This window comes from Thermobia domestica, chromosome 2 (assembly GCF_964235325.1).
Source record: "Thermobia domestica chromosome 2, izTheDome1.hap1.1, whole genome shotgun sequence".
Taxonomy (NCBI): domain Eukaryota; kingdom Metazoa; phylum Arthropoda; class Insecta; order Zygentoma; family Lepismatidae; genus Thermobia; species Thermobia domestica.
This window is the reverse complement of record NC_137455.1, coordinates 58027063-58054213: the sequence shown is the minus strand read 5'-3', so window position 1 is coordinate 58054213 and position 27151 is coordinate 58027063. Positions and strand designations below refer to the sequence as shown.

General features: G+C 36.1%; 1 protein-coding gene across 1 annotated transcript in view; it reads right to left on the bottom strand.

Annotated features, from left to right (window-relative positions):
• LOC145672482 (BTB/POZ domain-containing protein 6-like) overlaps positions 1-25308 on the bottom strand; it is a 38637-nt gene extending 13329 nt beyond the window's left edge. Inside the window, exons 1-4 of the mRNA XM_081741645.1 lie at positions 25242-25308; positions 15709-15878; positions 6111-6241; positions 1158-1362 (exon numbers count right to left, since the gene is read on the bottom strand). Of these exons, the coding sequence (XP_081597771.1) occupies positions 1158-1362; positions 6111-6241; positions 15709-15825 (453 nt within the window). The 5' untranslated portion in view covers positions 15826-15878; positions 25242-25308. The remainder of the gene's footprint in view (positions 1-1157; positions 1363-6110; positions 6242-15708; positions 15879-25241) is intronic.
• Between the last annotated feature and the right edge of the window lie 1843 nt (positions 25309-27151).

The following is a 27151-nucleotide window of genomic DNA, read 5'->3' as shown; positions in this document are numbered from 1 at the left end:
TTCCCATCTTATATGCAATCTGGATTCACGGAAATTATTTCTTCACAATTTTAAGGTTCTGCTTTTATTAGAAATCAATGAAATCGCGGAAATTTAGTAATCAGTGAGAGTCATTAAATTTACTCTTACAGATCTAAAAGTTAAATCAAGAGGCATTCATTCTTAATTTATTTCCATTATTAGCATTGCATTCATCATTGTTGTGAAATCTGAAGCAGGAAATATTAAATTTTAAAGTTCATTAAGAGCATCGTATATTCGAAGAAATTATATTCAGATAAAACTTTTTTTTTTCAGGCGATTCAAATTTCCGAATATTTTACATTAGTGCTGAGTACCCCACAAAAATTCTGTGGAGTATTCGAGCACCGGAGTGCCTCCGGAATCGGCGCCCCTGGTTCGGCTATCTTCTTGGTATGATGTAAGACAAGGGTTTTAGGAAACAACTTATACTTTCTATTATATATATATATATATATATATATTGTTTACTCGCGTTCAGTTACTTAGTTAATTCTGAAAATGCGGTGGAAGTGTAGTGGAGACGTTGCCTCATCTGTTTTTTTGGCTGATTAGTGCATTTCTTATGTTTATATTACTAAAATTGAATATAGTCTCGTTTGTGATCGCGTCACGACCAAATGATTGAACGGATTGACATCGATTTTTACACATAATACCTCGAATTGAGATTTTATCATGTTATTTTCATTTAAATCGGGGTAGCAAGCATTCAAAAATTCACGCCACAACAATGGATTATTATTCATTACATTTAAATATTATTCACTTTTCATTGATACATATAGTGTTTCTAACACGGAATTTCAACATAAATTTGACAACATGTACAAGAACAGACTTACATCAGAATAGGAAGAGGAAATCACACAAAAACAGACAAAAAGAAACAAGAACGATAACGATCACGCGAGAAGAAACTGCAGAGGAGTGTAATTCAAGATTGGGCACGCAAAGGAAAAGAAACAGGACATCAGCGAAACTAAAAAGCACATCCTACAAGGTATGAGAATTGATATACACCTTTTAGTTATTTCCCATAGACCTATTTCCCCGGTACGGAGAATGGATGTTAAAATAGTTTTCAATAACCTTCCAGTTCCAATGTTATAAATATACATTTTTAAGCTACGTACCTTGAGGACAGCCTGTTGCAGAAGTGCTAATCTCAACTGCAGTGACAACTGGAGCAAAGGCCACGCTCTCTCAACACTAATATTTTCACTCAGATACGCAATAGACTCTTGTATAAGCTCTGGCATCATGAACTTCCGTGCAAGTTTAATTAAGTTCACTCCTAGTTCGAAAGATGGAATGTTAACTGTGCCCTCGTAAACGTGCCTGTAAATGAAAAGAGATGCTTATTAAATCTTCCTCAGTAGTAAAACGCTCATATTTGGTACGAGAGGTTTCTGGTTTGGCAAGTCCATGTAAGCTTGTGGTGGGTTTTCTCGGGGTTCTCCCGCGCCTTCTGACACGTTTATGTATAAATGAACTAATCCTTTCAGATTAACAAAATAATGGCTACTTACCAATGAATCCTCCCTTGGAAAACCTAAGAACTTTTTAGACGTTTCGCAACTTACAGCTGGTTTCTTCCTCAGTGGCAAGGTGAAAGGAATTAAAACGAATAGGAGATAAAAGGTGTAAAACAAGGGATACATACCACTAAATAAATAAATGTAATGTAAAGAGTCGATCCTGAGATGAACGAGCAAAGCGAAATTCAAAAAGAGTGGCCTGAACTAAAGAAAGCGCGGTGTCTATGTTACGTCAATATTGCCAGATTCAAAGTAGGCATCAAAGGTAGTTACCCAAGTTATATCAATGTTGCCAGTACCAAGGTTCAATGCAGGTTTGTATTTATGAATAAAGAATGATTCTTTAATCTCTCTCTCTCTTTTTTTTCCTGAACCTGTTTTATATTTTATATCATGTGTATGTTGTTTTAAATGAAGCGCCAAACCCGACATGCCCTCTTCTTGTGACTTTTTTGATTGTCTAACATGTTCCTTAATTCAAGTGTTAATATTGCGTTTCGTTTGGCCTATATATGAGGAATAACATCGCATTGAACGCGGTAAATGACTGATTTATTTACGCAGATAAATGTCTGACGTATAACATATCTGCTTCAAGTATCCCCCAAAAAGTCTACAAAAACATTTCAGGAACGCATCATTAATATAATTGTAGCTATATCAATTTGCCTATTTTCGAAACCAGATAATATATATATATTTTAGGGGATATCAATCTTTCTAGACACTCCACCTCCCCAAATTAAAGCATTGTGTGTGCATAACCGAAGTGTACACGTGTTTCACATGGATCTTTATTTCTTGTTTCCTTGACCTCTCATAATGTCTGTTCTGTGCATAAGAAAAACAACGAAATTAGTATCTAATTGCTTAGCTATATAAAAGGAGTGAGTGCTCTTAGAAGTCAGAATGTGCATCGAAAGAAAGACATCCTCAGAAAACTTAAAATAAGAGACTAGAGAAAATTCCATTTTGTCATGATTTATTGCATTATAACTTCTATTCTATACAAGGTAAGCAAAGAATCTACGTGGTATAGTTACTATCTTGAGGAACCTATATATTAATTAGTCTACTAAAACAGAGGGCGGCACCTCAAGTTTTCAAAAGGGGTGATTATAGCAAAACGCATCTTTTCTTATAAGTCATTGCATTATAACATCATTCTATGTAACACAACAAGAAGAAAAGTATACAAAAAGTTTCAACTGCTGGATGCTAATTAGCGCCATATTAACAGTGCCAAAAATATTCAAAGATAATGATTAGAGAAAATTTCGTGCCTTTTTCATAATTAACTGCACTATGTCTACGGCATTTCTATATTTCAAATGGAAGTCGTTTTTATTTTCTTTAACTATCTTCATTTATGTTCTGATAAATTTTTATATCAGCAATTTTATCGATGTCCCTATTATATTTCCAATACTGAAACAGCCATAAATGGCCATGGTCTGGACGTCCTAAGGAGGATATTAGTGACGAAGCAGCAACAGCAACTGGTACATCCGAAACGACGAACTAGTTGAATTAAATTTTTCTGAAAAATCGTTCCTCTAGATTTGAATATTTATTAAATGACTAGGATTCAATTTCCTTATCAGCAGTTTTCAATTCACTGGTTTCTACAATACCTAGAGGATTCTTGTGTAGATTATATAGTTGAAATTGTTAACCTATACTGCCTATAAGTCATACAAATCTACAAATAAAGCATATTCGTACATAAGGCATAATTTTTTTTATATGGAATAATTTGCAGTAGTGTTCGAAGTGAAAAAAAAAAAGCAGAGGCGAAATGTTTTTATTACGATTTTAACTCGACATACCAGCTATCTAAATGTTGAAATACAGTGAGGGTATGTTGCCTAAAAGATCGCGTTTCTATTTACATAGACTGCACCAATTTGATAATTTCGCTTTATTATTATTATTATTATTATTATTATTATTATTATTATTATTATTATTATTATTATTATTATTATTATTATTATTACTACTACTACTACTACTACTACTACTACTACTACTACTACTACAACAACAACTACTACTACTACTGACTGACTGACTTTGTTTTATTTTCATTTGTATTATAATTATTTTCTCGTTTTCTAAAAGATTCCACAACTGTCTACAAACAAGATTATATATATGTACATAAAATACGTACGAATATAACCAAAACCTTCAAATATAGAAAGGAAAATAGCAGTTTATTTTAATTAAAACTATTAAACTATAATTAAAAGCAAGATTAACACAAATTCACGACCAAACATCAGCCTCGCGCCAGAAAGTTATTGAAATGTATGTCAAGGAAGGCCTTTTCTTCTTGATCTCGTTCAGTTTGGTATCAATAGCTAGTTCCTTTTTATTACATTTCCGTTTCAGACGTATTCTCTGTTTCAAGTCTCTCAGTTGTGCATTCAACAGATTACTTTCTGTTTTGCTCATTTATCTCTTCTTTCTCGTGGTGCAATTACTCTTTGTAGCGTCTCTGGAGCCTTTCACGTAAAGCAGCAGCATCTGGTTATTTTCACCTGTTTAATACCTCTTGCCAATTATAACTGGTTATGGAGTATACCTCTTTGCTACAACAGTATTTTCATGAATATTTTCATTAAAAGTGACTAATTGACAGGAATCTCTTTCACTGTTGCATTTCCAAGCGAGAACGACAACCCAATCTTTACTACCTTTTGCTGCAATCAGCGTCAAGTCCTAACTAATTCATCACAACTCTAGAAAATTTCTTGAAGTTCTGTTCAGTTAAGACTGCAGGAAGAGATGACTTCTTTCCCAGAGTTTTCAGCAAGCACATCATCTACGATATTAGATATGGAATGAATGTTGAATTACTTTTGAATTTAACGAAGACAGATCCTTAATTGCTTTATACTTGAGAAAAAAAAAAAAAAAAACTGTTGAAATTTGGTGATCACAGAAGATCCAACTGCAGTCGTAAAAATTTCTGTTTCAGTTTTTCCCTGGTCTCTATCTCTACGGTATTTTTGCGAGAAAACGTCAGGCAGAAAATCCAATGTCGACACTTTTGATCACAATAAAATTTTATGTTTCCGTCGCCTTAACACTTAATACCCCTGTATATGTATTTCAGCATTTCTGGTTTCACACATCGAATCATGAGTAACATAAGAAACACTGACCAAAGCTTAAGCACACACTGTATTTTAAACTATAATGTGTTACAGTTTCCGATATCTATATGTGTCTGATGAAGAATATGTTAGATATCGGAAACCGTAACACATTATAGTTTAAAATACAGTGTGTGCTTAAGCTTTGGTCAGTGTTTCTTATGTTACAATATTCAATCCAAAGCCATGGATAGTGTTGTTAACGGATCATGAGATCTTGTAAAGCATCGAAGACGAATGAAGCATTGGTTTTGAAGTATGAAAACTACACAAGAAACATTGGCATTAAATGACTACCATCTTGCAGAAAGACAATTTGCACTTGACAATTGAATCGCTTGCTACCTTCTTTAGGGTTTCTATAGGTCTTGTGTTTGGCAGCTTGGCTTCGTGTAGAAATTTCATTACATACTTTCAAATTTTCAATGCCCTCTCAAAATAAATAACATTTTCCACCCAGCAGACGCATAAATTTACGTTAGAGATATTTCTGTCATTTTAAATTGTTCTCCTATTATCAAAACAAAAACATCCGAAGAAACTACATTTTTAACTCTTCCTGACTTTCAACCAGTTGCCCTGACAATTTTTAATTTCTCAGATTTTCTCTTACTTTCCAGTTTGTAGAAATCCTGATATGATGACAAGTTATCAGAAGTATGCAAAATTTTCGACATTGGACTACTCGTTTTCCAGACTGAGGAAAAGAAAGAAGTCTCTAGGTGAAAAATAACAGATACACGACGGTAATCTACATTTCATTGCTAAAAATGTTTTGTATATCTGTGTTTCGTTGAACAACAATATTCAAGAACTTCTATATGTAAAAATGTTGCACCCTTTGAGTCCGTTTATCCGTTGGAATGGGCATACTGTAAAATTTAAATAAACCATCAATTTTCTTGCTGCTTTGTTTATTTACAGCTCTTTTAACTCCCTCGAATGGAGAAATATTTTTAAGTGATTAGGTAGAAAGAAAGAAGAAAAAGCATATTCAGTAAGATGATGAGTGATAAGTTCATCAACCTTCCAATTACATGATTCCTGGTATTTTATACCGATATTCACCAATTTTTAATACAAATAGCTCCCCAAATGTTTCATGGTATCTAAGTAATGTCGTAACTGGCAAATCACATCTGGTATCATGCGCCAATTAACCTAAATAATTTTCAATTTAACACTCCTAATCCAGGGATGCAAATAAGCAACAAAATTTTACTAGCCCTTATCCCACAATAGAAATCATGTAGTTATCTTCGGTATTATATTAAATACTCGCCCGCATCGATGAACCACTCGCCCCGGGTGAGTCGGCGGGTGGTTATTTGCATCCCTGCTCGTAATCCATTACAAAATTGAATACATAAGGTAGTGTACTTACTGTAATACTAGTTCAAAAATCTCGGGATCAACGTCATGTAGGAACACTTGCCCTTTCTGATCAGCCCCTAATAACCTTAGACCAAATACAGGACTAGCCCATGTTAGGAACAACTTGTGGACTTTAAACACCTGAAAGATAAAGTCGTTCTCGTTTACATTAAATATTTCAAATACATTTCAATATTGTATGTTGTCACATTTTTAATTAGGAGACTAAATGAAATAACTGGCAGATAACATGAATCACCTCAAACGAATTTATAACACTTTAAATAAGGTCGACAATAGTAATAGTTATCAATACCTTTATTTTGTTTCCAATATGCAAATACTTTTTTCAGTCATAAATAATGCACTCTCGTTACAATAACAACTAATTTTGCATCTCAAAGAATTACTTACCAATGACACAGAGACACTAAAATGTATCACCGCTTGCAGACGCTCGAATGTAGGAGGGCAGAGAGACTGACAGGTAGTCGACGTCTCCGGAAAGGACAAGGGGGTGGGGGGTCGATGAGGTCCAAAGTCTATAAGGTCCTAAAAAACGAAATAGTCAGCACAAAAGTCAGTATAGGTGGTTTAGGAGTCGAGTCTAAAGCGTGTCAGAGAAGAAGACGATAGTGGCCACTGGCCAAAGAGCTCGATAGGGAGGTAGCGAGTGGCCAAGATAGCACGATCGATTGATTGATTGTTGAAATTTAGCGTCCTTTTTAGCGCCTAAACTACAGTATATAAGATATGGATGTATAGTTTAAGGTGGAATCCGAATCACAGTACTGTGTTCAATATTCTCCCGTCGGGAATTGAACCCGGGACTACGTGAACCAAAGGCGTGTGCTAGACCCTAGAGACCAGCGGACAGGGGTAAGAGATCGAAAATGAAATGAAATGAAATCTAAGTTTTACGTCCCACGGTTATGCCGACTAGGATAAAGGAGACTGTGATGATGAGAAATAGAATGAAATGGTGGAATAAAAAATTGGGAGGAAACGGGAGAATCCCAAGAAAACCCACGCACACGATCCACCTTAAAGCTCACTTGACGCGAGCTGGGATCGAACCAAGGACTCAATGCACCAGAGGTGAACGCTCTACCACTGAGCTACCGCGATCCCCGGATGAGAGATCGCATCAGGAGGACGATGACCGAGGAGATCGGCGAATAAGTAACTTGGAATTAATGATCTGACTATAGGGACAACCAAATACCATTTCAGAGAAGTGAGTTTCCTTTCAAAAGATAGCGGAAGGAAATTGTTAAGAGATGAAACCATAGAGATGTCATAATTTGGACAGAAATCGTTATGACGCTTTACGTTATACTGTAGTTTTGTCTTTTTGGTAGAAATGAAGTTTAATGTTGTGAGGTACAAAAATGATATTCTGTAAAAAGTATTAAAGATCTCTGGAAGAAAGTTTAATATAGTAGTTTACGTCTATTTCGACACGATTTATTTGGAAAAGTAGGTGGTGAACTTATAAACGCTCGTAACGGAAGAGAACATGTACTTTTAAGGTAAGAAAATGGAAAAGAAATCTTCCAGGTTAACGAGGAAACCCACAGACACAATGTTGTCCACTACAAACTTACCTGACCGGGGATCGAACCAGGGATCCCACCCACCGCTCCCCTGAGCCACCTGCCCCCTTAAGGTTAAGAGTATAGTACTCTATCACATTAACTCGTTCAGAAGAAACTAATACTGAGAAAACTGTATTAAAGATCTTGCACTTTTCTGAAATTACCATACACAGAATATTTTATATTTACTTTAAGTTTGTAGTCAACATCAAAAGTGTATACCTATCCATATACATCCATGCTTATAAGTTAATTATAGAATAAAACTTTTGAGTAAATTGTGTTTCAAATAATCACTACGAACATGATTATCCATCGTAAGTAGGCTATAGAACAGCACTTCTATTGAAATAAAACGTGAACTGTAACTCTAGGTTTAAGTTTATTAACGGCAGTAATAACAACATGCGACAGAACTGGACCATTTACGGTTACTGGGACCGCGGTGGCTCTGATAGAGCGCTTACCTCTGGTGCGCAGGGTCCATAGTTTGATTCCAGCTCCCGCCAAGTAAGCTCTGTGATGGACAAACACCAGCGCCTGGCTTTTCTCAAGAATTTCTGTTTAATTCCATTTTTGTCATTCCACCATTATAATCCATTTTGTCATCACCGTCTGTCTCAGCCTCCATACACACGTGTTTAGCGTTAATTTTTTTTAAGTTACTACTGACAGTGGTGCCATGCATGGCAGTGTGAAAAGTTTTTGCTTCCATCGGGTCGAAGGCGGCATTTTCAGTGTTTAGTGATTAGTACACCGCTTAATTAGCATTTTTATAATACATGTTTTACACTATTCAATAATATACACACTACTGTTTCGCATATATTTATGTCATTGCACGGATAATTCCAAAGTTTATATATATCGTAAAATAATACAAATTTTTAATTATGGTTTATTTCTAGAAGTCAATGGATGTTCTGAATATTCGCGACAGACATTTGGAAAATGAAGCTGCAATTTCGAAAGAAACTATTAATAACTGGCTTCGACAATTCCACAATAGTAACGTCTGATTGATAATTCCAGATATGGAAGGCCTGCAAGAGCACTGACTCCTGAAGACAATGCTATCATGGAAGTAATAATAAGGAATAGTCCAGGATAGCAATAATTAAGGGGAATAACAGAAAGTTGAATCGATAGTATTGAACACAACACTGCATCAACATGGACTTTTTTTTTTTTTTTTTTTTTTTTTTTTAAATACAAATCCTGCTTGTTAGATGTTGACAATGATGCAAAACTAGCAAGATTGATGATGGACAAATTTGACGGAGGAAAATCAAAATTGTTATCTGAATAGTTACGGAAAAGACGATATATGAGTATTACTTGGTCTTGAAAACAAAGCGCCAATCGACATCCTGGATCCAAAACCCCTAAAAGTTCCATATCCACGGAGTTCTTTTTTTAATTTCTTTCTTTTTCTTTTGTGTGTGTGTTTAAGTTCAGTTCTGGTGAAAGTGAGTTCTGCTTCAATATAAATGACAGTGATTGAAGTTTGGTACACAATAGTTTACCTTATTTAAGTTTTCTTGTAACTGAACAAATATGGTAGTTTCAGGATTCTTGTTTCGCTAGAACAATGCTAGCTCACACGTGGCTTGTCAGAATATTGACTTCTTGACTGAAAAACACAGGGCAACCATTCCAACAGTTCACCAGATTTGGCATCATGTAGCTGTGGGTTCCGGTGAAAGTGAGTTCTGCTTCAATATAAATGACAGTGATTGAAGTTTGGTACACAATAGTTTGCTTTATTTAAGTTTTCTTGTAACTGAACAAATATGGTAGTTTCAGGATTCTTGTTTCGCTAGAACAATGCTAGATCACACGTGGCTTGTCAGAATATTGACTTCTTGACTGAAGAACAGAGGGCAACCATTCCAACAGTTCACCAGATTTAGCATCATGTAGCTTTCCAAAAAAATATACAGGATTCAGGGCTCAAGTTTAATAGTGACAAAGAGGAGTTACAAACTATTAGTGCAAAAATTGAGCGTCTCCAGTATATTGGAATGGGTGTTTCAGAAGTAAAATTTTCAAAGACTACAAAAGGAATTCTGAAGTGTTGGGAAGGGGCAGACGACGTTGAACGCCTATAAAAATTTGTGAGAGCCACACAATTGTATCATTTAAAAACTTGTAATAGTCCTTGTATTGATATTTAGGTCCCGATAATTATGTAAATACGTAGTCTTTTTTAGATTCTGTCGTAAGCATACGGGGACTTATAATTTCATTTCAAATATGCGTATGTGTATGTATGTATGTGGTACTGTATTTCTCATTAACTACTGGCTGGATCTAAACTAAATTTGATGGGCAAGTAGCAGGCCCAGACCACACACCAGGTCCAGAATATTTGGTGGCCGAGCTCGGCCACCAGGGACAAGGTCTGCTTGCTTTATTTGTGGTACTTTATTTGTCGGAAACTACTGACCGGATGTAAACCAAATTTGGTGGGCAAGTAGCTTAGTTTGCACGCTGGGAGCTTCTGAATTCGGTTCAACAATTGTTCCAATTTTCTTTTTTTAATTATATTTATTTTGTGTGTTGATCAAAGGCAAACCTCCTCGATAAGAAGATTATTCCAGGGTTCTTTACGTTGAATTCTTACAAAAACCTAAGATTCGTCGTAAACACGTATAAAGAAAGTGCTGTTTACCATGGGCGTCTCTGGCATGCAAAAACCGAGGAGGACGAGTAGAACAAAGAATGTTTCTAGACCTGAACTAAATTTATATCGAAATGATGAAATAAATGGCAATCATAACAACAGTAATAATTCATTGTTATTATTCTACTGGAACATTTTTCTTATGTAAAATACAATGTTAAATAGCAAATGGTATTAATTGCTGTATTTTTTCTAATGGTGCCATACCTACACATTACTTATAAATAACGCAAAGCGTGTCCCATTTCAACACATTACTTCCAATATTGCAATTTCCTTTTTTAATAGTTCTCTTTAGTGCCTAAGGCTCTAGAACGTCCCTATCAAGGGTAATTAATGTAAAAGCTGTTCTAGATTATTTTGACATGTTGCAAGTGAATTGAAAGACTCATGGTAAAATTCTTGGGAAAATGCGCAAGGAAGGTGCGGATATTCGCAGAAATTTTGCATAAAAATAATATGATTGTGATAAATTTTGTTTTTCTCACATATTTAGTGACAATCCTCGTATGGTGAAAGCAGCTGAATTACCTAAATTACTAGATGTGTGAATAGTCATCGGAAAAAACATATTCATGAGGCCGAAAATTAATTATCTAGTGTCTATTTTATTTATGTACTCTCATCTTGTTTGATTTTGATTTTGAGTTTAGCGTCGAGGCTAGCACCCGAGGCTATATGAGACGTGTACCTACAGCTTAACGTGGGATCTGAACCACATAAGGTCCCACCGGCAATCGAACCAGGGTCTCCCAGGCCAAATGCTAACCGCTTAGTCACGAGGGAATTTTGTATTGTCATCTTGTTAGTGTCATCATGAAGATCTCAATGAAGGCATATTTCAGTATTAGTTTAATGCTGACATGATTTTTTTTACAGCATTGATTTTTACGTTTTACAAAGAAATTCTTGTTTCTCTACTTTCCCGAAAATATGCACGAGCTTTTACACGGACCCATATCAGTTTGTTTAGCACGGTATCATCTTTGGTTTGGTTGTCTCAAAACTTTCAGACGCAGTCTCCGAGACCAATGGTCTCATTAACAAGCGACAAGAAGAAAGAAAGAAAGAAAAAGAAAGAAAGAAAGAAAAAAAAAAAAAAAAAAAACGGGAGCAAGTCACCTTAAGCCTATATTTGCATCCCGCCAATTGGCTGACAGAAAGAACGAAAATTCCAAATCAGAAGATCTAATCACTGAGTTCAAACTCGAAACTTCACCACTGCAAAGAAAGAATGCTCTTTATCACCCAACACCTACATTACACGGCAAACATTCTTGTTCTTTAATGTAAAAGAGAACACGTCCCCCCAAAAAATTAAGCTAGTAAATACTACTAATCGCACGAAAAGAACATACATTATTGATTAATTGATTTTTCTTTACGTTCTTCTGTCAGCTGCCAAACCTACAATCCATAGTGGAATCTGGATCTGTAGTGTGTTCGATGCTCTCTCATCGTGTACGAAAGGCATGCGCGCTAGCTACTAGACCAGCAAGGAAGGCCACATATTATTCATAATGAATATCTATAATATTAGAATTCCAATTTCCTTCGCTGCAGTCTTCTATGGAGTATTTAAGGATGAGTTGGAGATTTTAGATACTACAAATGACAAGTAGCAGAGCCATGGGCACACCACGTAAGGAGTTTGGTTCGTATGGCATGATAACAAAGCGGAAGTTGAAGTCATTTCTACAACTTTCGATTTTAGTAGACAAATTAGAGTGGAGACTGAGTTTATTCTTCGGACACTTAAATGATTGCAGAAAACCGCTTCTCACTAGCAATTAAACCGTTTTTACTCTATAGCAATCAACTTTAAAACCGGAAATGGTTGATTGCTACCACTTCCGGTTCGAATAAAGCATTAAAAAAATATGGCATCTATTCTTAGACCGATAAATCAATTTTAAAATAACATAATCCCATTACCTCTTTTCCTTGCTCTAATATAGATCAACATTGAAACCAACTGGGTGCTGCAGTGGATTTCTGTTAATTCCGATTTTCATAGAGAGTTACAGATGAAGATAAAAGGTATTTCTGGGAGGTTTAATCGATTGCAGGAAAATACTTCTTGTTGTCTATTACCGTTTTTGCTCCAAACTGATCGATGTTAAAACCGGAAGTGGTTGTTTACTACAACTTCCAATTAGAATTGATGGTGCCGATCAAATATATATATATATATATTTTCTTTTTGGGAGGGGGGTCTCCCGAATGGATGGACACACAAACACGAACAGACAATGTAAATATGTGAAATGGTTTCGACGGTCCAAACTCCTTAAAAAAAAAAAAAAAAAAAAAAAAAAATCTACCTTATAATAGCCCCTACCTTATAATTATCAATCTTCCTAAAAATTAAAATATATCTCTGTCCTCCGCCATTACATAGTCTTAACTCAATTTTTATCAGTGCTGTCACACAATAGGATGCAGACTATCAAATTGTATGTAGCTCTGTTAGTAATAAGAAACATCAACTCGATACATTAACTTAAAAATGTTATTTTTTGTTAATAAAGCTGTTTAATTCTATTTATTTGTGTTAATATCTGGATCTTTAATGTGCATAAAGATCAATTTGAATATGTTTTATTCAATGTGTTACACTGACTTATGTTAAACATGTGTATAATTTATATTGTGATTTTGCAAAAATCAATGTTTGGACAAACCATATATGGTTGAAATTTCTTTCTTAGAATCTCTAATAAGTTCTTTAATTCTAGTTCTTATGCTTGCTGTACACAAGATTGCAGCGCAAGCAACCAAATTTTTAAATTTTAAATGGAATAGTGAACACATAGGTTAGCAGATGTTCATTGCCATGAACTATGTTGAACATTGTCGAATTATGCTCTTTTACTGTCTTTCTCCAGCAAATTGCTACTGTACTTACAAGAAACTGGAACTAACAATGTAAAATACCAGGTAGTGCTTAATACAAGAATACCTACCTCTTTCTTAAAAGCTTAAGTAGGGGGTATACAAAGGTTGGTCAAAAAGTAATGCAGTCAACCGTAGCTTGGCTATAGTAAACATTAGAGAACTGAAATTTTGTAGGTAGAAACATTGGTTCGTTATTACCTAACCTATATTTAAAGTTTATTTCCTGTCGTTGCATGTAAGCAAACATAGATGATCAACGTGACACACTAATATGCCAATGCGCAGTGATCGAATTTGCCTACGAATGCGGTAATAGCTCAGCAACATCGATTTACAATAAGCTGTTGTCTGACTATGAGGACAAAACAATGTATCGAAGCAATGCGTGTCGACGGCTTCCGAAGTTTCGAGTAGTGATCATTGCAGCATCCAGGATCAACTACTATCAGGTAGACCGTCAACTGCCACAAACAACGAAAACCCATTAACTGTTGAGGAACTTGTAAAAAGCAGACGCATCACCATGAGACAGACCATGAAGCACACAGATATGGCAAAAGGGCACACAGTGTTAACGTTAACCCAGTGATTGAGACACAAAAGATAAACAGACACACACACTCACACAAAGGTCGCTAGGTTGCAATCTTCACAAGGAGGATGATGCAAATCAGGAAGAATGTGTATTACAATCTTCTGCAAAGTTTCTCTATCAATTATCCAGAATGCTTTCATGGAGCCATCACGTGTGATGAAATCAGGCTGTCATTTCGATTTCTATTTGGACGACTGGAGGCTCATTTGTGTGGAAAACAGTTTCAAGATGACAACGAAATCATTGCATGTAACGTAACATGGAGTAATGATTTACCTCAAGGGTTTTACGAGCGTGCATTTGTTGAGTTGATTTTGGGTTTAACGTCCCGTTCAGCAGCGAGGCTATATGAGACGTGGACCTACTGATTAACGTGGAATCCGAACCACATGAGCTCCCGCCGGGAATCGAACCCGGGTCTCCCACGCCAAAGGCGCGTACGCTAACCGCTTAGCCACGGAGGAGCTCGAGCGTGCATTTGTGTCATGGAAACAAAGATAGCTGCAGTGCGGTGAAGCACATGGACTATATATTGACTGATATTTCTAAAGGACCTACCTACAAAATTTCACTACTTTAGTGGTTACCATTACTTATAGTGCGTTGCTTTTAGACCGAATTTTGTATTAAAAATAATCTCAATGTAATTTTTTCTACCAGTCAAATCTTAATTGCAAATATATTTATCAAAATATACTAGTAAAGGTGTGCAGTGTTGAAGCGAGTCACTACTTTCAACCTTAAACTACAGAAGTAGGCCTCTAATGTCGGACAAAACACACACACGAAATGTTCTATAAAAACCTAGCTGCAGGTAAAGAATCTGAGACCGTACATTTGTAAAACATTTATCATGATTTAAAAAGAGTAATATATATAAATATATATATATGTAATAAAAATACATGGGGATCTTATTTATGACATGCGTAGGGGGAAATACGTAATGCATATGCACGCAACACTACACGAGGAAGCCATGACAAACTGTAATGATATGTGAATGCAGTGTGCTAGAAGGGTACATCTTATAGTTTATTCTCTACTGATTTTAACCCCTGCAGAAGGGATGCTAGGGAAGCCTCAAAGAAAATGTACGACATATGTCGCCAAAATCGAGCATTTTTTATTAAAATGAACATGATCGTGGAACATATTTTTGGTATTAAGTGAAGGGGGGCAGTGGATTCAAACTTTCATTCTTGGGAATTTTAACAATACGCTATGAGGTTATTCTCAATGCCATTAAATATGTATGGAAAGCTTTTAAAAGCAAGACATGTGCTCTATACTTTTTATTTATTTATTTTTTTTTAAAGTAACTTGAATATACATATGAGTTACTCAATTCCAAAACGTCTCTTGTCCATTTCACGAAACTTTTGGGATTTCTTTTTTTAATATCTCACTCAATTTTTACATTTGAAACTAAGAAAAATAAATTATGTAAAATGTAAAATAAATACTTGAACACATTAAATGAGATAATACACGAAAAGTAAATAAGTGATTGACTGGACCGGGACTCCAACCCCTCAGAATGTTCAGCCAATCACTTTTTTACTGTTTGTGTTTTATATATCACGCACCTATAGAGAATTCTGGTGTGTGTGAAAAAAAAAAGTTGTTTCCCCCCTTTCATTAGTACATATGAGATAAATTAGCTAAAGTTTAGTATTAACAAATTATAAACAACGAAGAAAACACATTCCAAAGAAGTGAACAAGAGACATTCACTGAAACTGGGGGACTCATATTTCTGTTTTTAGCATGAGCTGCAGTCATTTATTATACATCAAGACACAGTTAAAGATAGATTTTAAAAATTTACCTTTACATTGGATTTTGATCCTACGTGAACTTCACAATCACTCCAGAGTCCAGTTTTACGTAGATGATAGCCTCTTTCCCGCTTTCCTGTTCCCTCTATATGATATGAACTTGTCATTTTTACCTGGGATTTAAGTACACATTATTCAGAACTACTATTGTGAAGGCTTGCTGAAAATAAATCAATCAAGAAATAAAAATAAATGGGTTTTCTACCATCTTTTTTTCAAGCATGTAATAAAATGAGAAAATTTTGAAATTTATTTAAAGCATATTACCATAAAAAAAAAAAAGTACTTAATCTGTAAGGAGGGCGAATCCATATTGCCCTTTAGATCAAGAAGCCACAAAACATACTCCAAACTGTATCTAATTAAGATTATTCTAACAAAATTTATTGCACAGTATTTTGTAATTGACAATATGTAATTCTGCATAATAGTTTCACTTGTGCAACTATTTTTTTTTTGTCCTTCTAAAACTACTGTTGGCAATTATAATAACAAATATGTGAAGGTTAGTACAACGAATTTTTATCAGGAGTCCTTCGTGAGTGAGTCGGCAGACATATCGCATTTGTGGCTAATTAGTCCCAGTTTCGAGTTATAATGGAGGACAATTTCTCTCGGATGTAAGCTTTAAGCTTATGTAACTCGTTCCAGCATAACCTGGTTTTGCACAATAATACCAAGGTGAAAAAAACTTAATTCTGTCCATATGTGATATAAATACATGTAACAAATTATTTAAAGCAAAAACCCGGGTTTAAACAAAAAAAAACGGGTTTTTTGTTGTTTGTTTGTTTTTTTTTTAATATAAACCATGGTTTTTGCCAATCCTATATATAAACTACGTATGGGCAGATCCATGAATTGGGGCTCGTGATCGGCTGTTGTCATAGCTACGAGAAATGGCTATGATGAATGTCTGTTTTGTTCCTGAGAAGGGCCGACCAAATAGGGATGAGTTGAAACCCATTGTCTCTATTTAAACTGCTTCTTTCCCATGAGATAGCTATGGCTTACTTCATCGTTCTGACCCAAAAGTTGCTGCACTTGGCTACTGTGGTGGTATTTGTAAAATCAATTCTGTGTCCAAGCTCTAAAGCTATATTCTGCTATTCCTGACTTTTCGGGTTGCTGAAGTCTTGTGTAGCTGTTGTGTTCTTTGCATCATTGTTCTATTGTATGTCCAGTCTGTCCTATGTATGCTCTGCCACATTCTCATGGTATACAGTTACACTTGTTTTTCGAAGGTCGTCTTTCACTTGTTTGAGTAATGATCTGATGTTGAGAGTAATGAGTAATGAGGGATATAAATGATATTGAAATATTATATGATTTAGGATACTTTCCTTTAACACTTACGTTACTCGTGTATTAGCATAGGTTTCAATCCCCTTTGCTTTTCGTGTGTGTTGAATTATTTAATTTGATAGGATAATTATTCAGCAATATATTAGTCGATGACCAAATTATAACTTAATTGTTGGTTTGCTTGAATAATTAAAAACCGAAATAACACATGCCTCTGAGAAAAAAAAAAGTTTTTATTAAAATGTCAATGTGAAACGGTTTCGCGAACTAACATTATTTTTTTTCTTTCTTTTTACAGAGGCGTGTCCTTCACTTATATCGAGAGCTTTTAAAAGTTTATGTATTAGTATATCTCGAGTAATTTTCATCGCAATACGTCTTTAATTAGAAATGTAAGGATTTAGTCTCAAAATCATCACAAATACCGATGTAATCATACAACACATTTTCTTCGGAACATACCATTCTTCTTTTGTAAATACTGGTGAATAAGAAGCACGAAGTACCATTTCATTGTTTGGTCTGAAGTTGCTCCTGCAAGAATTACATATTATTTTTGTAACACTATGTGGATAGTAACTACCACTATATAGCTGTACACGCAAAATCTAACTATTGCAACGTAATTTTCTGTCATATGAATGTAAAAGTTTCTCATTTATCGGTATAACAACTAGCGTTAAACTGTACAAGTTGGGTTAATTTCCACATTAACAAAAGCTGTACGTTGATGATGTGACATCAATTCCAAAAGTCCTGTGTACGGTATTTAGCACTAAACTAAGTTTTCTTTCTGTCATGCTGTCTTGAATTGCTTGCTGAAAGATTTGTTTTAATTTTCCCTTCTCTTATCAGATGTTTCCCTGCTATGACACAGAACTGTTAAGTAGTTTGATCAATTAGGCATTATCGAAGGGTATACAGTTTTACTGTTATAGTTTTCGCAGTTTTCTGGTCAAAAGCATTAATCTCCCTTATAGTGTTATCTAGTTTCGAATGAAGTTTGCATCAGAACCCTGCACGGGCCGCGTGCGCCCGTTTGGCCCGGCGGACTACCCGGTCCTGCCCGTTTCAAGTATATCAAACTGGACCGGGCTCTAACCGTGCCGGGCACATTTCGGGTCGGACACAAAAAAAGCTATAGGATCGAACCGGGCACGTGCATTTCCGGGCCAAGCCGGCCCGGCTCGACCCGGACACTGTGAAAGACGGATCGGAAACTAATGTTGTCAGCCTGTATTAATCGTAATCGGTTTGGGGAAACAGACTCTTTATTCAAGACTGTAAAGTACTGTGTACTACCACTACTATTACAACTACGACCACTGCTAATACTACTGTAACTGCTACGATTTCACATCAGAGTTGACATATCTTGTGGTACAGAATTTATCTTCTAAGTACAGAAGAAAACGGAGAAATGCTAGTCACTATGGCCGGTCTGCGTAGACTGTGAACCGATACTTGATCTACGGGAGACAACGGTGGCTCAGTAGGTAAAGCACTCACATCTTGTGCTAGAGGTCGTCGGATCGATCCCTTCTCGCGCTATATGAACTCTGTGTTGGACAAACACCGTGTGTGTGGGAGTTTTCGAGGTGATCTATTTCCTCCAAGTTTTTATTCCACCAATTCATCCCATGATCATCAATACGGCCTGAGTCGTAGTTACCTAAAGAACGTATGATAAAGTCAAGTTCTTGACCTACTAAGTAGAATCTGGAATGCTACCATTAGACAAGGAGGACGAAACCGTGAACTGGCGTGTTCATAAGAGCAGCGCAATTTGTAGTAATGTTCAATTAGCAAGGCAGATATTACCAAATGGTGTTATATGTTCCTGTATTGTTTATAGTATGATGCTACAAATACGATAACAAAATATAATGATCAAATAAATCACCAAGACGCTAGGGTCAATGAGGTGTTCCTGGAACGTGGCTCACTGGTAGAGCGTTCACCTCTGGTGCATGGGGTTCCTGATTCGATCGCAGCTCGCGCCAAGTGAACTTTGTGGTGGACAAACACCGTGTGCATGGGTTTCCTCGGGGTTGTCCTGTTTCCTCCCACATTATTCATTCCACCATGTCATTTATCTCTCATCATCACCGTCTCCTTTAGCTTAGCCAGCATAACTGTGGGACGTAAAACTCAAAGATTTCATTTTCATTTTTTTTTTGTGTTCGTATTACTAGTAATAGAAGTAGTGGTATTCGCTGTCGTATTAGTATAGTAATGAGTAGTAGCAGTGACAGCAATAGTGGAATTAGCACTAGTACTTGTATTCGTAATCGTAATAGTAATAGTAGTATTAGCAGTAGTAGTTGTAGTATTAGTATTACATACGGTATAGCAGTTTTACATACCTTCTCTGTTACTCGTAACGCACTAATGAGTGTAGTATAAGGCTTTTAGGTTCATGAGCTGTATTATATAATAAACATAGCTGGACAGAGCAAGCACAGATAACAAATAGACAGAAAGAATAAGGATATAGAAAGCAAACCTTAGGGAACTTTTGACACGATTTTCCCATTCGAGAAGAACAAATAGACATTGCAAGGTTATGACGACACATTTCTCATTTTCCATTACATATTGAAGGATTGACTCGACTTATCAGACTTGGTTGTTCTCAGGCCGGTTACGCCCGGCCCGTTCTCCGTCCGGCTCGAGATTCGGCTTAAGTCGAGCAGGGCACAAAATACATATCCAACCAGGCCGGGCCGGCTCGTATTCGGGCCTCAGTTTGCATACGTATATTAACAATATGTGAGTTATAACTAGGTATTATCATGTCTATATATAAAGTAAGTTAGTGTACCGCCTCTAATTTAAATACACTCAAAACGGACTAATTATCTGAAAAAATCTTAATTTCAATCCAAATATAGAAGTTTCAGGGAAATAACTGATAAGAAATACATGTAACTTATGATTTTCTCTTTAACCCTTCCGTCCTAATAACGAATAGGGCTATACCCTCTCTTCTGTATTTCTTTCTTCCTGTTCTTACCAGTGTGCTTCGTGTGTTCAGGATCAACATGGATTACGTGTCTGTAGTTAGTTTGGCAACACTATCTGTGTTTTTTTTTAAATCACGTTATATGCACTTTACATTACTCAAACATCTGTCAGGACTGTTCGAATTTCCCCATTTTTTGGGGAGTGGGGGAAGGTAAAGCTTACACAAGATAACCACAATAAATTAAAAAAAAAAAAAAAAAACCTCCAAAAATTTACTTCAAAACTTGGATCGAAATAATATCTTAATGTGACTGTAATTAGTTCGTTCACTCGTGTTTCTTAGTACACGCCTACCTTTACCATGTTACTTTGATCCAAATGAGTATTCTACGGGAAAGAAAAGGAGGCGAGGAGGGAAAACGGAGGATCAAAATCAATGCGAAAAATTGAATATCTCACGATCCTGTCAAGTTAGGTGATGAAACTTGGTATTTAAACTCCTCATTAAAAGTAAGCGGTCACTTTTTTTTTTTTTTTTTTTTTTTTTTTTGACAATTTTGGTTTTAAGGAAGGAGGGGACATTTTTTAAAATCTCTTTCTTCACACTGAAAGAGATGCCTGTTGTTTTGATCGCATCACGGAGAACCGGTTCAACAGTTAGAAATTAATTTCTGAACATAGGACATACCTTGAGGTGGACTTTTTTTTTATCACATTACTTTGATGCAAGGGCGCGTCCTAGGAAGGTAGGTAGAGTTAAAAATCATGAAAAACAAAAAAATAGTATGTTATGAGATTGCCAAGTTAAGAATATGAAATTCGGTGTATAAACGCCTCATTAAATATCAGTGACATGTATTCCAGAGTTTTTGAAAATTTTCGTTCTAAGGAAAGAGAGAGTTTCTATAATCCCATTCTTCATGTTGGAAGCAATGGTCGTGTTATTTGTGATCGCATCACGAGGAAACGCTTCAATAATTTGAAAAGAATTTTGAAACTTAGTATGTACCTACCTTGAGTTGGGATTTTACTTTGTTACTTTGACTACTGCATATTTTAATGAAAATAGAGAGGATTCACAATACCAGGGAGAAAATGTAGTATTTTGAGTACTTCAAATTAGGAAGACAAAACTCAATATAAAAATTCCCCATTCATAAAGGGACACTCCTATCCCCTATTTGAAAATTTCTTTTTTGAGGAGGGAACGAGAGCACTTTCTTTCATTTCTTTCCCTATTTAAAATAATATTGGCTCGTGTCACGGGGAAACGGTTGAACAGTTTGAAATGAGTTCTTGAACTCATGCAATACCTACCTCAACCTGAGATTTTATCATGTAACTTTGCTCAAAGGGCGTATCATAAGGGAGGAGCAAGTTCAAAATTTACGCCAAAAATAAAATGTCTTGTGGAGCTTTTATTATTACCCTTTCACTGATAGGCGTATCCTAAGGAGAAAAAGAGTATAAAATATTTTCGATAAACTTAATTCTCCCCGTGCAAAGAACGCGCATTTTAGCTACTCTAGGATAAAAAGCAATATGACTACATTCCCTTTGTTTTTGTAGTACTTACTCGAGTATTAATACAAACAAACAAGAAAATGTCTTTATCCACATGTCAATTACAAATCGAAAAAAAAAAAAAAAAAAAACGCTTCACTTAATAAAGGAAATTACTAAAGATATATCTCTATCTTCTCAAAGCTAACGTCATCTTCTCAACGAGAATCATGAAACTCCTGAATTATTCTTTAGTTATCTAATGGAGTATGTAATATATAGCACAATTATCGTATGTTACACAGAGACTTTAATTGTAAAATTTATTGTAAGAAAAGAAATTGGCAACTGGAAATGAGAATTAAAAAAAAAATCCATATCGAACACTTCAGTTCTTAAAAACTAAAAAACATTCGTTTAACATCCGATTGTTATTTAGCCCTGGCTTCAGAACTTAAGGTACTATTCCAGTATTTGCCTGGAGTGTTTTGAGGGACACTTAAAGGACTCTTCACTCAGGTGAGATGGCTTACAGATTTGAACCCTGAGTGTTATAAAGGATTGTATTCCTATTCTATATAATATTCTATTGTATATCCTAGAATTATCTGTAACTTTCCTCCTTCTAAAACTCAAAATTTAACTGAGGTGTCAATAGTGGAAAGTGAAGTGTTAATGGATCCCGCGAAAAGCGGATTGATTGTGCGACATTTTCTTTCATTCTTTTACTATTGTTGTTGTTACTTTAAAATTTAGTTCAATGTCTCACAATTATGCACCAAGGCTCAGAGAGACGATGATGATATGGATGATAATCGTGACACGACACAACTTAGAGGAAACGGAAGAACCTTGAGAAAACCTATGCATACGGTGTTTGATCACCACAAAGCCCACTTAGTTGAAACTGGGAATCTAACCAGGAGCCCGCACCAGGGTTGAGCCACCGCGGCCTAATAAAGAAATTCTAGTTTCTTTTGTACATTAGAACACGAATGATTAAATGGTAATTTAAGTAGCAATATAAATATAATTACAAAATTTAATAAAACCAGCTGGGCAGATTTTTCTTTTCAAACCCTGCCCTTTTTACTACCGTACTCTGGTTTCTAACCGTTAAAGAATCTGACTTTGCTAATTACTTTCTAGAGTCTATTAGACATTTATATTATTGGCGCCTGTCCACCAACGATTACTCGAGAAAAAAACACGTACCAACCTGTGCTACATACTAGCATTGAATCTATTCCGCTTTAGGACTGGGAGTAGCTGGAAGGTCCAAGTAACAGTGTGTCCGTAAGCACGCGCGCTAGCGACGGTGGCAAGTGTGCAAATGAAGATGGCAAAAACACGCACCGCTTTGTGCTAGATGGTCACTGCAAGCTAGATTTACATTATATTTCCATATTACTGAACCAGCAGCGCCATAAAGTAAGGAAGAAAAGCCGAGCTCACAAATGATTTATATGTCTACTGCCTATAAAGAAAATCATTAAATACTACTCTTTGTCCATTAACACTTCTTATCGTAAACACCTGTTACAATAAATGATTCCATATTCTTAATCTGGACATTTTCTCTTTAAACTGAGACTTTATGAATATACTAAATAATCAATGTTTGGAGGGTGTGATTGATTGTAAATAATTGTTTAACCTTTGTAACTCCCATCTGTCAATTTGTACAGTCGTGCAAATTTGCAATATGGGGCCCGTTAACAAACCACCTTTTATCGCTTTTCTTGGTATATACATCTTAATGCTTTCTAAAATCTTATCTTTATAGCTCAGGTCCACAAATTACGTACCGATGTACAACATACTTGCAAAGTGTTATGCTATAGAAACTATTGGTCGTACAAACACACAACAGCTTGTGCTAGGTGGTAATTACAATGTAGATATGAATCGATTCCGGTTTAGTATAGGGTGAAACTTAGTTCCACACGGCATCATTAGAAGAGTCAGCGCCAATGAGTACGCGTGTAAACAAAACTTGTTCACTCAATGGCTTGTCTGCATACGACATGGTAATGAAAAAATGGACGGTAATGAAACAAATGGTCTAATGCTATATCTATACCATGTATGAGTAAATGTTCGCCACCCACATATTCGTAATATGTACACATTCCTTCTTCAGTTAAAGTAAGAAAACCGAAGTGCAGAAATTCTAACTTGAGCTACGTGGCCACTAAAAAGCACAAATGCTCACGGCAGGATGGGCACATAGCGCGTCTGAAGGGAGCGGGTGTGTGAGCGACGATGAGTATACGCGTAAGCAAAGGTTGCGAAAACGCATAGGCTTTGGCAATGTTGCGAATTTCAGTATCATTTGTCATGGTTTGACACTAGTAACCCTCTACTTATAAATATAAGGTGGCTCCGTGGTAGTGCGTTTAGTTCTAGTGCATGGGGTCCCGGGTTCGAATCTTGCTCCCGCAGAGTAAACTTTGTGCTGGACAAACATTGTATGCGTGGGTTTCCTCGGGGTTCTCCCGTTTCCTCCCACTTTCTTAGCTTCACCATTATGTTCCTTGCTCATAATCACAGTCTACCTTAGCCAAGGCGGCACAAACATGAGAAGTAAAACTCTTCATTTCATTTTCATTTCACTTATAAACAAAAAATACAGTTTCTGCACACTGTCCAGAAATACACCGTCGGTGGAAAAATAGGGATGGCATTTAGTATCTCTCCCAAATTTATCGAGGCTGCCGAGCAGTTGTAAACGACCTTGTTCATGCGTATACCCATCATCTCTAACGCGTCTGCTCTTTACGGCGATCACTTTCGGGCATTAGTTAGTTTCTTCCCCAAATCACTTAGTAGTGATTACGGTTCGATATTTGTAATTGTGATGAGTATAAATACAATGGAGATATATGGCATAACAATTATAGTGCATAAAACTCGAACCAACTTGTGCGAGGTTGCCTCTAAGCACGAATGCTATCAAACCGAAAAAAAATGAAATCTTTGAGTTTTACGTCCCACGTTTATGCCGATTAGGCTAAAGGAGATGGTGATGATGAATAATGAATGAAATGGTGGAATGAAGAAAGTGGGAGGAAAAGGGAGAACCCCGAAAAAACCCACGCACACGGTGTTTGTCCACCACAAAGTTCACTTGGCGGGGGCTGGGATCGAACCCGAGACCCCAAGCACCAGAGGTGAACGCTCTACCACTAAGCCACCTAGGCCCCCTGCTATCAAACCGAGTCATAAGAGGTGCGCAGCAGGGGGGCACAGTATATATTCAGTTATCTTTCATGTGTCAAAGAATTGTCAAAATTTGATAGAACCGCTTGCTAGAGTAATGCCACACAAATTTGTTTCTTATAATTTTTCATGCAGAAATTACGATACCTGTAAATTTTTAAAAATATGGTGTGGTAAAACTTACCCAGCATCGCTTTTTCTCCTGTTTAATGATCGTAACTCGTATACATCTAAAAATCTCAGCATTATAATGTTTATAAATAATACCACACCATAGATTACATCACAACTTATTTCATTGAATATATAATTAATTTCTCAATTTATGACAATACCTTGAATACCTATAAAATAATAAAATTAAAATTGTTTCTATTGGTTAAACGCAGCGGACAGGGAATTTCCCGATTTTGATATTTGTACTAAAGTATTTTTTTCTTTAAATCAGCTTGTCATATAACTATATTACTACAAATACTTTCAATGCTTTGTGACCGTTAAAATTTACATTGTATATTATACTTACCTTCAGCTGCTATGCTTACCGAAGTTGCTTTTGCCAACGACCCTCTCGCTTCCCAATCTCTTTTTATACGCCCACCAGTGTTGCCAACCAATTTTTCAAAAAATCAGGAAAATTCTTATCCAAAATCCAGGAAAAGTCCAGGAGATACAACTTAATATCTAAAGATGTTAGAATCATCAATTAGGATGATTTTTTTTACAAGGCAAACAGTGAACCCATCAATGATTATACTTACCAATAAAAGGCTAATCATCTTTATCTGCGTACATGTCAACATTGACTCTGCTGGTCAGAGAGCGATTGAGAGGGATTTTAGCATGAGTTGTTAAAAGTGAGCCTTCTTGTGTGCAGCAATCCTTGCAAAGTTTGGGTATCAAGTCTGTCTGTTTCGCCTTCATCAAATTTACGATTGAAAACACTTTATCTACAGTGATACTTGAGACATAACAAATGTGGATAACTTCGGAAAAACTATCTACTATCTACTTCGTTTTTTACGAACAAGCATCAGAGGCGTCATTTAGGGAGGGCGGCTAGGGGCAATTACCCTCCCTGAGTTGGAGATTTATATTGATTTTATCAATAGAATAGTAGTGAATCAATGAAATGTGCGAAATTTTACTTATATCAAAGGGTCTAATCCCCCTAAGCAAAATCTGAAATGACGCTCCTGACAAGCATCTAAAAATCTTGAACAGAAACATCATTTTCAGTTTACAAATCTGTGTTTCGCAATAACCTCCATTCTGTGTCTACTTGTTGCAATTTACTTTATTCTATATCATTAGGAAAGTCAGCTACGAGAGGAGCAATTGATTGTGCCGATTTCTTTATCTCATTTGATAAGCTAATCATCTCTAAATGTTTCATGACGGGATCATGAAGCGTATCTCTCTCTCTTGAGTTGAGTTGAGTTGAGTTTAACGTCCCGATCAACAGCGAGGCTATATGAGACGTGAACCTACTGATTAACGTGGAATCCGAACCACATAAGGTCCCACTGGAAATTGAACCCAGTCCTTCCACGCCAAGATCATGTACGCTAACGCTTAACCACGGAGGAGTTCATATCTCTCTTGAATTTGATGTACTGCTACAATGAATAATTCAAGACACCTGAGTTTAAAATCTTGCAGTCCATAATTTGGAAGATTTCTTGGTGCCATGGATAGAGAAACTTTTGCTGCAAAGTACATTTCATTTTAGATACGAACTCGTTTTGGTTTCTGAAGTCTACTTTTCTAAGAGGTTTTGGATGACACGCAAAACCAGGAGTTTTTAATATTTTTTAAAGAAAAATCAGTAAACCAGGAGATAACTTGAAAAACCAGGAAATCTCCTGGAATATCAGGAGACCTGGCAATACTGCGCCCACGGCGTGATACAGTGTTACCAACGGGATTATAGAAGTTGGGCACACTTGTGAACGATATACCAAGTACTTGACAAGAGTAAAATGCCAATTGCTAAGAAAGAGAAGGTGTTCAAAAAATCAAAGTGGGACTAACTTTCTTTTTAAAGAGTGTCTATAAAAGAAAATCCACTCACATGGTATTTGTTCACCACATAATGCACTTAACACAAGCTGGGATCGAAAACAGGGACCTCATGCATCAGAGACGAAGCAATGCGGCCAATATTATTACTATTATTATATAAACCTTGTCAATAATGGTCTTGATCAACATGTAAAATATGGTCAAGCTAAGTGGTGTAACTAACGTACCTGCATTGCAGAAAGGCCCAGAGCAAAAGGGGGCCCATTTAAGTTTCGAAGGTTAACTTTATATTAGGATGTTAAAATTAAGTAGTGTTAGAAATGAGGGGTTCCTATTATACGGTATCTCATTTTTGCGTGTAATGACGGCAAGATCTAAGTGATTATTCAGTAAACTAAAAAGCCAACAAAA